Source organism: Anguilla rostrata, chromosome 8 (assembly GCF_018555375.3).
Source record: "Anguilla rostrata isolate EN2019 chromosome 8, ASM1855537v3, whole genome shotgun sequence".
Taxonomy (NCBI): Eukaryota; Metazoa; Chordata; class Actinopteri; order Anguilliformes; family Anguillidae; genus Anguilla; species Anguilla rostrata.
The window spans coordinates 2,177,855-2,191,538 of record NC_057940.1 but is presented as its reverse complement, the minus strand read 5'-3'; the positions used below and the strand labels follow the sequence as shown (position 1 = coordinate 2,191,538).

Sequence of the window (13,684 nt, the reverse complement as noted above, 5' to 3'; positions counted from 1 at the left end):
TCTCTCTCTGTCACTGTTCCTGTGTGTATGTTTGTGTCTGTCTCTCTCACTGCCGATAGGCTGACACTCAGCAGTGCGACACCGCGTTCACTCCCCCCAGCCCATGGATAAGGCTGACAGTGTGGTACAGCGGTTAGAGAGCTGGACTTACAGTGGCTGCGGGTTTGATTCCCACGTGTCGCGCTGTCAGTTGAAGCCTTGACCAAGGCGCTTAACCTTAAATATCCAGCTGTGCGAATGGTCCGCATGGAAAAAGTGGTCTGTGGGAAACACCTACATTTCACAAGCCAGATTTACTGTCATCTGGAGGATAAATTTTCTGGTAAGCACGGGGAGTTCCATTCTGCCGCTCCTCCACAAAATAAACACTAGATCTGGGACTTGGGAGGGGCCGGGGGTTAAATTAGACATGACCAATTCGCCCCATGCACAGAAAAGTGGAGAAAAAGTCCCGAAATATCTGCTTCAAAAGGGTCTGAGCGCACCACAGTGCACAAGTGTGTTTTTAATTTTTTATTTTTGGCTGGACCGCAACAGTGGGGCCAGCCCTACAAACGTGAATGTCTGTGACTGGCTGACTGACTGACTGACTGAGTGATGAAGTTACACCATTGGTCGGCCGAGTTATGCAGTTACACCATTGGTCGGCCGGATCACGTGTGTCAGGTCCAGCCATATACTAGGTTTTAACCTGGTCTTGTTTTATGATAGTCAAAGACACTGTACAATCATGAATCCCAGAGCTGGTAGATATAGTGAAGAGCATTCACACGGACGACTGTTTAAAAAAAAAACAAAAAAAAAAAAACATTTACTTATGAAACGTCAGGAAAAAGAAGAGCTGTAATCGCCTCTGAATGCCCAGCTTTGTCTCCCGGTATGAGTCAGCCGTTAATGTTTCTCCGTTATCTAAAGCCGCGCGTGTTTATTTTCCTTCTGGTAAGACAACGCTGCTCCGGATTTTAGACAAATTACTTCGCATTCCTTCCCCACTGTACAGTAGCAGATCTTTCACAGAACGCAGTCAGCGCTGATCATTCTCAGGGTCGGGAGCCCAGGGCGCTTTCTGTTATTCCCCCATTACCTCTAGAAGCCGTTCTGCATCGCCATGACAATGGTTACAAACTGCCAAACCGCGCTGGAGGTTGTTTTGCGTGCCGGAGAGTACTCTGTCACAGCACTTTGAGTCAGCCGTGAGTTTAAAGGCCATAATGGATTTACTTTTCCACTGAATGCCATAAGCCCATTATCCTCACCGCATAATGATCCTGGCCTGTTCGCTAATATGAAACCTTTTGCGGTGCAATGGTTATTTATATTTTGCTCTGTTCTCCCAGTTTGGAATGGCCGGTCATATCCACAGCCCTGTTCCAGTACTGCACCATCCCCCGACAGTTCAGCTGAGCACAGACACTAACTGCAGAAACCAGAAAAATAAATCAGTCTCAGCAAGTATTTTAGTCTTATGTTTAGACTTCAAATTTTAGAAAATCTACTTTTTTCCCCCTAATTAAGGCAAAAAATACTGCCAGTGAGGTGAGACAGTTTTGACTCTTTTCAAGATTTGCCAATGGGGTGAGAATATTTCACGTGTCAAGCGAATGGTAACTTAAAACAAACAAATATTTTCTTTTCTGAAGCTGCCATCTCTCCTGACTCCGCAGTCCTCCAGCTGAGCTTCTGTGGGGTGAGCTGGAGGAGTAAACCTTACGCACCGCTGGCACAGTATGGCCATAGGGGGGCGCTCTCTCACAATGACGCTGGGATGATTGGCAGGCTGAAGCCCCTGCCTTGCTGGGGGGACACTGGCCACACGCAGACACATACACACGCATACACACAGGCGCACGCACGCATGGACACACACACACGCACACACACAGGCGCATGCAAATGAGAAGATAGGTTTGTTCGCTTAGTGAGGGTTGTGCTCAGCAGTTGCAGTCTAAAATTTTGTGTGAGCTTTCCCCCCAGGGGAAATTTCTTCGATCTTCCTGGGGAGTTTTCTTGGATTTTAAATATCTCAACGAAATGACTGAAACCATGGAAGGACATAGGCCTGTGTCAGTTGTAGCATTCTCACAGGAATGTGGCCTCCACATGGACATTGGACAATAAGAAAAAGAGGGCTAATTTAGGTTTGTTTACGACTGATAATATTCCTGATAGACAATACCTCCCTGCTTTATCTCAGTATCCCATCCCTGAAGTGGACAAATCAAATTAATTAGTTCCATCATGGTCCTGTTTGCAAAAGAGATTAAGATTCAGAGGAAGATCTGAACAAAATAGCCTACTGTCGCCTAGTTACTGAAATTGGATCTGGATTTAGGATAATCCTAAATATTTAACGAAGCCAAAAGCCCCGCAATCCTTGATAAATTCACTCTCTGAGCGGCTGCAGTTGTGTCTGGTTTGGTATTCGCGGTGATTCATTAGTCGCATTGAGCAGCATCGCGACCCCGTTTTTAATATTTGGCGGCGGCGTCTGGAACTTGCGAGACTCGTCGGGGTGATGCATTTGAAGCGTTGCCAGGCAACGACTTATTTTTCTACCGTTAGCAAACGCGGCTGTCAGCTGCGCGCCGGAGTCCGCGTCGTTTTTCCGTCCTCCGTCTCCTTGCCACGTCCGTCTGGCGCGTGTACCCGCGCTGTCGCCTGGAGTGACCGCGGAATGAAACGGAGAGGAAGAGAGAAGAGAGCTCTTTTAAAAAAAGACAAACTGAAACTAAAAAACTGAAACGCCGTTACTGTGTCGCGCAGTTCCACGTCATGCTGCTAAACCGATGCATTCGCTGCTGTCACATTCGTTGGCTGCTTCGTGCTTTCCCATATTAAAGCCACAGTTTCGTTTTTGTCACCCAGAAGAACACTTAATATTTCATTAAATAAATATCAACCGGTGCACGCCAGGGACATAACCGTCACTTTCTACACAGGGGTAAGGTCAGAACATGGGGGAGACATCACAGTCCTGCCCCCCTTAAAACTTAAAAAAGTGTGAAATATACAGGTAAATAAATACATAAATAAATAAATGTAACATGCCAGGATGAAGACTAAGCTGTAGCCTACATTTTAGTCCAAGAGCGTTGTGAGTATCTTAGCCAAAGTATGTTAATGGCTTTTGGCTTTTTGTTGTTGTTGTTGTATATTTCAATTTTAACAAAAATAAATCTACAACAATTGTGTGCTTTTCATGGCCAGGCTGCTACAGCTGCACTGACTCAGAGTGAACAAAAGTCAAGACCTGATTTTAAAGTCCGCTTAATCAAATTTTCCAAAGAGCCCCTCTTGTCGTGCCGCGCCCCCCCCCCCCCCCCTCCCCCCCACTCACTCTTGGCTCTGCAGTGTTCTTGGCAAAGGGGAAATATCATTTCCATTTATTGGCTTCTCACAGATTGTTCTGTCCGGACGCACGCTCGCTGCCATCAAACTGTCAGAAGCGTCTCCTCCAGTCTATAAAAACACGTCTTGTGTCTTTCATTGCGCTCACGTTTGTCTGCTGAAAGCTTTTGTCTAACCTCAGTGTCTCCTGAACTGTGTTTAATGTTCTGTGTGTGCCGTGTGCTTACCTGAATGATTATGAGAACATTTCAGTGATGCTTTTCGACTTGTCTTGTGCAGTGTTTTATTTGATAATACAAATGTGACCGATGCCAGTCTTTAAAAGTCCTATGTAAAATACGTAAATGCATTTCCAATGTCATGTGTTAGTATAAATGATATTAGTTATGAATTACATATGAATCAATGTGATATTAGAATACCTGGTTGTTATTAGTTGCATGCCTGTGTTTTTTCATGTAAAGATGTGTCATGCTAAGGTGTTCTGAGCCTGAATGTTAGGAGCGTGTGCAGGTGAGGTGTTGGTTGTTTTCAGTAGGCCACACTGTGTAAAGTAGGGCAGCCTGTTTGTGCGGACAGTGAGGTGTGTGTGAACCTACATACCACCTGCCCTGCCCTGCCCCGCCCTGTTCTGCCCTGCCCTGCCCCGCCCAGTTCTGCCCCGCCCTGTTCTGCCTCAGCCTGCCCTGTTCTGCCCCGCCCTGCCCTGTTCTGCCCCACCCTGCCCTGTTCTGCCTCGTCCTGCCCTATTCTGCCCCGCCCTGCCCTTTCTGCCCAGTTCTGCCCCGCCCTGTTCTGCCCTGCCCTGCCCAGTTCTGCCCCACCCTGCCCTGTTCTGCCCGCCTGCCCTGTTCTGCCCCACCCTGCCCTGTTCTGCCCTGCCCTGCCCTGTTCTGCCTCACCCTGCCCTATTCTGCCCCTCCCTGCCCTGCCCTGTTCTGCCCCGCCCTGCCCTGCCATGTTCTGCCCCACCCCAGCAATCCACCTTGTAAAACGCATGCAACCCAACCACCCCCCCCCCCGGCTCAGAGTGAGGCCTTGGTGCAGGGTCATCCCAAAGCATTCTCACGAAGTTGTGATAGATGCAATGAAAAGACACAGAAATATGTCCCCTCTTTCCTTACTGTTATATTACCCATGAAACTAAAAGTTAGTAGCAGTATATGAACAGTTTAGTTACTGTGCTAGCCCTTTGGCCATTATTGTGATTAATGCTTGTGCTCATTCTCTGTGTACAGGTTGTAATTGTGATTTTTAATGCCTGTTCATTCTGTCCCATTTGGGGTGGGAACAGATTGCTAATAAAATCTTGTCATCAGGACTTGCAGGTGTTGATTAGGATGGGTGTGGTAGTTGAATGATGGTGTGGCTTTGACCAGGCGTTTTCTCTCTCTCCCTCTTCCTTTCTCTCCCTTCCTTCCTCTCTCTCTCTCTCTCTCTCTTTTCCTCTGTATCTTTTTTCTTCCTTTCCATCTCTTCCCCCTCTTCTCTCTCCCGCTCTCTTTTTCTCTGACTCTCTCTCCCTCTGTTTCTCCCCCCCGTCCCTCTACCGTCGCTCTCTGTCCCTCCTACTCTCTGTCCCTCTGCCCCCCCCCCCCCTTGCAGACACATCCTCGGGCTCAGAGGGGGAGGGCTCCATGCAGGGGGAGGGCACCCCCACCTCCAGCCAGGGGAGCATAAACATGGAGCACTGGATCAGCCGAGCCATCCACGGCTCCACCACCTCCTCCACCACCTCCTCCTCCTCCACCCACAGCGGGGGCAGCGGCGCCGCCAGCCGATTGGCCGACGTCATGGGCCAGACGCACATCGGCGGCTCAGGTAACTCACCTGGGCGTCGTCACCACCTCCCGCTCCCCCCCCCCCATCGAAAGCCGCGATGCAGCCACTGTTTGTCTTTAACTGTGACTGGTCGTTAAGAGCTAAAATGATTATTTCTTCACAAGCACAGTTCGGCCAGCCTCAGTTTTGTGAAGATTAAGAAAATGTAATGCTTGTTTGTAATTAAAAAATGAAGACAAAAAATGATTTAATGCAGGTCAGAGTCTAATGTCAGTGGTGTAAAACTCAACTGACTGACTGAATTACACCCATTTTGTACCCTATGCTGGTGATTAGGGTGAAGAATGATTTTCATGTAAGCCATTGGTTCACAACTGGTTTTCCTAACCAGTTCACCTAACTTAGTTTTCCACACAGCAACGTTTACATTGCTGCTGGTTTACTTTTATATGGAACCACAGTAAGAAGCATTTTCACCAAACAATGCTGCAACTGTAGCTACAGATCTAAAAAAAAATCAGATCAAGTAAATGACTGATTGAGCTAATTGAGTAATTAAGTAAGTAATTAAGGAATTAGCCAGTCAGAACCCTGAGACGGATGGACCCTGGTCTGAACGTAGCCCCTGGGACTGACCTGTTTAACCACGCCCCTCTCACCCTTTCTCTCTCTCCCTCAGTCTGTTTTCCTGTCGTTGTTTTTTCCTTTTCTTCCCGTACGGGAGGGCTCTCGAACCCTGGTCCTGGAGAGCTGCAGAATGTGCTGCTTGTCTGTCTCATCCAGCTCTTAATCAGTATCAGCAGTTAACCGACACAGTTTAACTCACCACACCGTGATTCTTCAGTCTGAAACTGGTTGTCCATTTTTAAGGGTAAAGCCACACATCCTCCAACAAGAATCGCCTCCGTTCATTTCAGTAGGAGCAAAGTTTTTGCATCTGCAAGGCATGCTGGGATAGCTGGCGATGCAAGGCGAGTGGGTGGAGTGATGGGAAAGACACAATAACCAATCGGATTAAAGATCTGACATGTAAACCGTCTCCGATTTAGAATTTTTATTTCCCCATTCCACATCGTTCTGTTACAGAGGACTCGTTAATTATTGCTTTGTGGGGATTTCAGAATGATACGATTGATATACATTTAAGAAACACTGTTTTAAAAATCAAAAACACGCCCACAAGCGGCCGATTGTGGCAGGGGAGAGCGATGCCGGGCGAACTCGCCGGAGGTTGTGTGGCTTTACGTTGAGGTGAAAAGCGTGGACCAGCATGCTTTGCGGTTCTCCAGGGCCGTGGTTCTAGCCCCCTGCACTGAGATATGTAATGTGTAAATAAGCCTGATATTACTGGAGATTTGCTTTCCTCTCTTTTCCCAAAGCATGTATTTATAAAAGCCTGCCTCTGCAAACCGCTGTGTTTGCACCTGTTTTCATTTTTCAAGAGTTTTTTTATTTCTAAAACTTGGTGGGGAAAAAAAACCATTTATACCCCAGACTGATGTACTGTATTACAACTTAAAGAACAATTTGTGATTTACTTACATCAATTCTTAAGCTGTTTGTAAATTCAGCCGTGGTGAAGGTACGGAGCGCCATTTTGTCCTAGCCAGCGCATTGCAGGTTGACTGCAGCGGGCCACATGAATGGCTACGCGAGCCTTGAGTTGCTGGTCTGCTAGCGACATTGTTAGCGCTCGTTCTGACAAGCGGCCCTCTGTGGCGTGCAGCCGGATTGAACCGGATTGAACCGGATTGAACCGGATTGAACCGGCTGCTTCGTGGTGTCGCTTCAATGCCACAGCTGCGGGAGGCGATGAAACTCTAGTGGAAAGGCTGAGCCCTCGACTGACAGGCCTCTGCGATTTCACACGCGGCAGGACGTTGCGATCGGGCGTTGAGCTGTTGACCTGAACCATCTCAGAAATAACCAGAGACCCTTACAGAACTTAGCAAGACCTCACCCATGGAGGTCACTTGCATTTTTTTAAAAACCAGTGAATAAAACAAATGGCTCAGTGGTTTTCTTCAGCTAAGACGGATTGGTCTTTTTGTGGCTTCGATTGTATTTGCCTCTTTAGCCACCTCTATTAAACCTTTTGGGTTGCAGTCAGCGAACCGGCTCAAGGGAAGCTTTCATTTGTTCTTGTTAAGAGACCCATTTGAATCCGGAAAGGGAGGGTTTTTAAAAGGCTTGGATTAAGCTGAGCGTTTGGTCTCTTAGCCAAGCTTTCAGAAGGAAGCAGTAACATCTGATATTCTGTAAAGAAGGAATTTAACCAACGAGTTTGGTGGAATATAGCGGTATAGATCTGGGGTATAAATGGTATTATTTTCTTGCTTCTGGCCGTCTAACAACAAATGCACACTTACTACCCTCCTGTTTCCACGTATGAGTCTTCTGGTGTTCCAGCCTGTGAATCCTGAAAGTGCTTCCATACTGAGAGCGAAATTAAACTTAAAATAAGTTTTAGGAAACAGATGTTGTCTCCGTGATGTGGCATTTTTTTTACATATGCTAGTAGGTTGGCTTGGTAGAACTTGATTGGTTGCTAAACAACTGACATCATTGAAGTTCTATAAAAACTGCTTAATGTGTTGAATGTCTCGCTGTTGAACTGTAAAATTCAGTTTGATGTTTCGGCAGGCCTGCTGTACACAGACAATAAAAACATTCTGTTTTTAAAATTTTACCTTCTTTAACTGTCTCCTGTGGTACCAGAACAGGACAGTTGATTATATTTGAAATATTGACATGAGTGAGAAGCTGAGAAGCTAAAGCTCTTGAATTTTAAAAATCCATGTACACAACAGTAGTGCAGCTAAATTTGATCGGACAGTATTTTTCTAAAACCGAAGTAATCCTACTTCGGACAACATGCTTATTGAACAACATTCTGTCATAAATTTTTACCTTTTCGTGAGCAAGGGCTATTGACAAAAATTAGGAAGTAATTCAGGAAGAGCCTACCATTTAAATAAAAAATAAATGGCTGCTTCCTTTTATAAAAATGTTTGTCCTGGGTACTGTTCTGTGTGTCTTCTTCCCCCCGCAAACATTAACATGTCACATGTTTAGATGTCATGTAAACAAATGATGGCAACGATTGGTATATATGGCCTGGGTATAATTAGTTGCGAGCAAAATCAATTTCTTCCAAGCCTATTAGTGGAATGGATCCCGTTCCATCACCTGCGACCTTTGAACTGTGGCCAGGTGTTCTGTCAGACACGAGAAGCGCAGGGGCCTTTTGGTGTGTGGCGTTATTACACAAAGACTGTGAACATTCTCCTGTCTTTTTCTCCATCTTCCTGTAACACCATCATCTAAAAGCAGACACTGGTGAATAATAAGAATTCTTTTCTTGGATGTGTCGTTGGTGCGAGCCATCCTGGCCATGTTCGGGGCGGAGGGCTCACCCTGAAAGCTCAATTTTAAAAAAATCTATTTTTATATTTATGTGTGTACATTTTAGGATGCACTTTGTTGATTTAGAAGGTCGTTTTTTTCCACAATGTCCTTCTCCCTATTTTCTTTTTGAGGGAAGAAGGGGGTCATCAAAAAAACCCTCCAGAAATCTGTTTCTGAAGGAAGTGTTTATTTAGTTTTTTTTTTCTTTCATTCTCCGCTTTCGCATTAGCTCGGTTGTGCCTGCCCTTTGTTTTAGATAAGGTGCATTTCATCCTGCCCTCCCCCCATATTGCGAATGGCTCTTGGCATTTTGGACATGCTGCTTGGGTCAGTCTGGGACGCTGTGTTCGGTTCCACACACCCGTTTGGCTCGGTTTGTTTTCGTTTCGTTTCGTTTTAGTTTTTTTATTTTTAAATTCAGTGCTGCTGTTGTTGTATTTTGGGGGGCGGGCTCTAAGGCTCTGGTTCTCCCCCCGTGTCCAGGGCCCATCGCTCACCTCTCGCTGAAGCGGGACGCGGGGCGGGGCGCGGGGCGGGGCGCGGTGGAGAACGGGAACTCGCCCCGCCGGTCCCGCGCACCGGGAGCAGACCTGGCCTGGCACCCGCACTCCCAGGCCGAGGGTCAGTATCCAGAAGCGCGTCGGGGTCGCTGTGCGTTTCGGGGGGGGGTACCCCTCCTCACGGTGGGCGAACGCTGCCCCCCCCCCTCCTCCCCCCCTCGCCTCATACCGCCTCCCATTCACCCCCTGCTTTCGCTGCGTTTCGGTATGAGTCTGTCATCTCGGTCGCTTTGAGGTGCGCTAAGCTGAGTTGATGTGTTTGCTGGCCACGCGTTTGCGTTGATGTCTCTGAATGGAAAGCAACATGGTGAAATAGACGCCCCTCCCCCTCCCAAAGCAAAGTGATCATTATAAAATAAACTGGGCACTGAGGTTGAAGGTGCAAGGCTTTAGCTGTTAGATCAGAGGAGAGCGTGTTTCCACTTTAGCGATTTGGGTTTTCGCCGTGGAAACTGCGGCGTGAGATACCGAACGGCTTGTGCTGAAAGATAATTTTTCATCTTTGAAGTGAGCCTGGTGGGGGGGTGGGGGGGTGGGGGGGTGGGAGGGGGGGGGAGGTGGAGGGTAGCAGCTGAACCGAAACACTGCTGGCTAAACGTCTGCTTTTAGATGCTTTGTATCCCATCCGTGTGCTCTGTCATCGTCTACCACGGTCTGCTCTCTCTGTGTTCGCTGATCTGTGTTGAGCTCACCTGTGACTCGAGCGTTCGGGCCCAGTAAACGTCAGACGGCAGCAGCGTGTTTTTGGGCGACGTGTCTTTGAAGTGCCTTCATTTGCATGTCTGAGCCTCGCGGATGCCAACGTGAGCGCTGTGCTGTGTGTTCTTTTCTTAATTACTCAGCTCTTACGTTGCCATTTCACAAGCTCTGGTGGTGGTGTTGTTGTTGTTTTTGTTCTTGTTTTTTATCACGTCTGTTGTGATGCGTTCTGTCGCAGTGGTTTTCTCATTAACAAGTTTCCCTACCTGTGAACCAGTTAGTTTTGAGATTGCTGGCCAGATGTTTACAATCTCTTAAAAAAAAAAAAAAAAAACCTTGAATGTGTGAGCATCACTTCATAAAATCAGGTTTGCTAAATTGTTCCATTCATCTCAGCACGGTAAGATAGATTCTGCCTACAGTGGCTGAGTCTAGTCAGTGAGTAGGCTTATGACAATTCCACGCACGTTATCATTTCTAATTAAAAAACATTGTTGCTTTAATTCAGCGCGCTTTCTTAGACATGGAAGGCTGAGGGGAAGTCTCATTCACAGGTTACGCAGCAGTCATTAGCGAGTAGCGCCACCTTCCCAACGGCTTCCTCTGCGGGACGTTGGGCGTGAACAGAAACGTTGTTCCGATGCTGCTGTCCTCGGGGCTGGAAAACGGGCTGGAACACAACAAAGGCAGATTCAAAGGACGACGCAGCACTGGGTTTCCTGAGTCATATGGCCGTCTTTTAAAGCTGCCGTGTTAGGAAGACGATGTGGGGCGGTTAAGGGATATCAAACACTCAATGAGGACGCATTTGTTATAGTTCTGAATCTGTTCTTTAGAGAAGCCTAAAAGGCCTTCGACGGGCTGCGAGCTGCCGTGCTTTGGAAAGGCGGAACGAAACCAATCACGTGTCGATGGGTAGGGTCAGAGGTTAAACCCCCACCCCTCGACATCCGACAGCACCCCATCCCACATCCCGCATTCAGATGTACTCCGGATAAACAGCTATTTTGATTGATTGTTATTTGTCGAACAGTGGGAGATATTTGTTGCACCAAAAATAATAAAACCATAGCTGAGTATGTATTCTCCCTGTATTGAAGCTCTGTTGAAGTGAACCCGCTTGTGTCCCCTTACTTTGTTGGACGGCCATATCTATAGCACAAACAGCTTATGAAGTAGCAAAGGCTTCTGAAATCGCAAAGCCGTGTGAACAGTGCTGTGGTTCTGCTTGAGCTGGGGCTGATTCACGTTTAACATGAGGAGTAATTCATTTAGCGAGAGAGCGCTACTGTGTAGATCTGCTGGTAGCTCACAGACCCAGTGCTGTGGAAGAGTTTTTATACGCTCATGTTCACCAGACAGGCCTACGCAGGGAAGTGTCCAGTGTTAATTATCTGATTCATCCGTTAGAGTTGAATTAACACTGTTGGAGTTGAATTAACGCTGGACCCTGTACTGTGTGCCCGGCGAGCCCTTCCTCCGCTCCACTCCGTTGCCCTTGACCGCGCTGGTTTCAGTCTGCGATGTCGGTTTTTTAGCGCTTGTTTGTTTGTTGTCGAAAGCCGTTTTTTTTTTTTTGATGACGCTTCATTGAAAACTCTTTGCTCTCGCTCCTCCAAATTGGAACTTGGAATGATTTTTCATGCTTTAGCTGCTCCAAGTGAAATCGACTGAAAGGCAGCCAGACAGCTTGTGACGGGGTTCAGACCGGCAAAGAGTATTTAATAAATAAATAAATAAATGAATAAATGGGGAGGCGAAACAGCCTGGATAATGTGACTGGCTTCTCCTGGTCCCTCATATGGCCATAAAAGAGAAGAGCTGATATTCAGTGGAAGGAAAGAAGCCGGTTTCCATCCAGCAAAGGGGACATTTTATTTGTTTTGTGTATTAAAAGTTGTCAACTTGACAGTTGCGGGTTTTAGAACAGAATAGAATAGAATGAAATAGGATAGAATAGAATGGAATAGAATAGAATAGAATAGAATAGAATAGAATAGAATAGAATGGAATAGGATAGAATAGAATGGAATATGATAGAATAGAATAGAATAGAATTGAATAGGATAGAATGGAATGGAATGGAATAGAATAGAATAGAATGGAATAGTGTTAGTATGCCACCCTCCTTGCATCTGAAAATGAGCTCTGCCCAAAGACAGTCGCGCTGGGTCCAAACTGAGTCACTACTCTTTGTATAGTCACCTGTGTGCTCATCGGCAAGGAGAACCTTTCCCGACTGAAATTTGACAGTTTGACAATTTGATTAAAGAAAGGAGCGGCTTCTCGACAGAAGGAGGGTATGAAAGGAAGACCAAACTAAAGTAAATAAATCAGAATCCTAGCTCTGTTGTTTGTTCAAAGCTGTGGAAAAGATGGCCTTGTGTTGTTTTTAAAAAATTTTTCCCTCTGGAAGCAGGAGCTCACGGAGGCAGACCTGCTGGAACTGCAGTGTCATGCAAATGAGGGTTTTACCTGCCGTACCTGTTACCATGCAAACGGCGGCAGGGGCGGGGCCAGGGTTTAAGGACAGGGGGTTCCCCATCACCACGCAGGTGGCCAACTGCGAGATTTAGAATTTGGGGGGGTCCTCACGATGGACTGTGATATACCATTAGGTTGAGCGTCAGGACATGAGTATGCACAATGACAGGAACAACCAATTGGGTTCATCGGGCTCAAATTTAACCTGCCAGCTAAAGAGCATCTAGCACTGCGTTAAACAGGGACTTGGACTCACAGAGGGGTCTGTACCTCTACTGCATGACCAGGCAAGCTATTCCACACACACACGGACAGCCCTCTGTTTTAGAGAAGAGAAACAAAAGTACTGCCTCGTAGATGTACGGAATTCATCTGTAGCTAATCTTGTGTCCTCTTGTTGTGCTTGTTTTTCTGAACGATCTTTTGTAGCTCACTTAAAACTGTGCCAGACCCCAACCATCCCATTGGTCCCCCACCCAATAATCCATAACTCGTGGAAGGTTCCTCGTCTGTCTGTCTGCCATCCGTTATTTCCTTCCCCTGCATGCGCTTCCTCTTCCTGGCTACTCACACACAGTCCTTCCCTGTGGAGTTTCAGGGCTGAGGGAGATGGCGTTAGCATTAGCGCTAGCGCTAGCGTTAGCCAGGCTCGTCAGGATGTGGTGGGTGGGGGAGGGCGGGGCTTTGATGTTGATTGACAGGCTTCCTTGGCCTCACCCCGCCCCCAGAGAACCACTCGGCCCCGCCCGATGTCACCACCTACACGTCGGAGCACTCCATGCAGGGGGAGAGGCCTCAGGTGTCCACCACCTCCAGGACCACGCCCAAATACGGCAACGCAGAGCTCATGGAGACAGGAGACGGTGAGAGTGTGTGTGTGTGTGTGTGTGTGTGCGTGTGTGTGCTTGTGTGCGTGCGTGTGTGTGCGCGTGTGTGTGTGTGAGAGAGTGTGTGTGTGTGTGGGTTAGTGTGAGAGATAGAGAGAGAGAGAGTGAGTGTGTGTGTGTGTGTGTGTGAGTGTGAGAGAGAGAGAGAGTGTGTGTGTGAGTGTGTGTGTGTGTGTGTGTGAGTGTGTGTGAGAGTGTGTGTGTGAGTGTGAGAGATAGAGAGAGAGAGAGAGAGTGTGTGTGTGAGTGTGAGTGTGTGTGTGCGTGCGTGCGTGCATGTGTGTGTGTGAGAGAGTGTGCGTGTACGTGTGCGTGTGAGAGAGAGAGAGAGTGTGTGTGTGTGTGTGAGAGAGAGAGAGAGTGTGTGTGTGTGTGTGAGTGTGAGAGAGAGAGAGTGAGTGTGTGTGTGTGTGTGTGAGTGTGAGAGAGAGAGTGTGTGTGTGTGTGTGTGTGAGTGTGAGAGAGAGAGAGGATGTGTGTGTGTGTGTGTGAGTGTGAGAGAGAGAGTGAGTGTGT

At 47.3% G+C, this 13,684-nt stretch overlaps 1 protein-coding gene across 12 annotated transcripts in view; it reads left to right on the top strand.

Moving 5' to 3' along the window:
- The window catches only part of LOC135260514 (disco-interacting protein 2 homolog C), a 177,930-nt gene that overhangs the window by 100,473 nt on the left and 63,773 nt on the right, over nucleotides 1–13,684 (top strand). For 11 of the 12 annotated variants that reach the window (XR_010331600.1, XM_064345782.1, XM_064345786.1 and 8 more), the window contains 3 exons: nucleotides 4,954–5,169; nucleotides 9,022–9,159; nucleotides 13,010–13,144. Coding sequence is in view for 11 of the 12 variants with exons in the window: in XM_064345782.1 (XP_064201852.1) it covers nucleotides 4,954–5,169; nucleotides 9,022–9,159; nucleotides 13,010–13,144 (489 nt within the window). In the remaining variant the exon portion in view is untranslated. The remainder of the gene's footprint in view (nucleotides 1–4,953; nucleotides 5,170–9,021; nucleotides 9,160–13,009; nucleotides 13,145–13,684) is intronic. The other variant, XM_064345783.1, reaches the window with a different exon arrangement.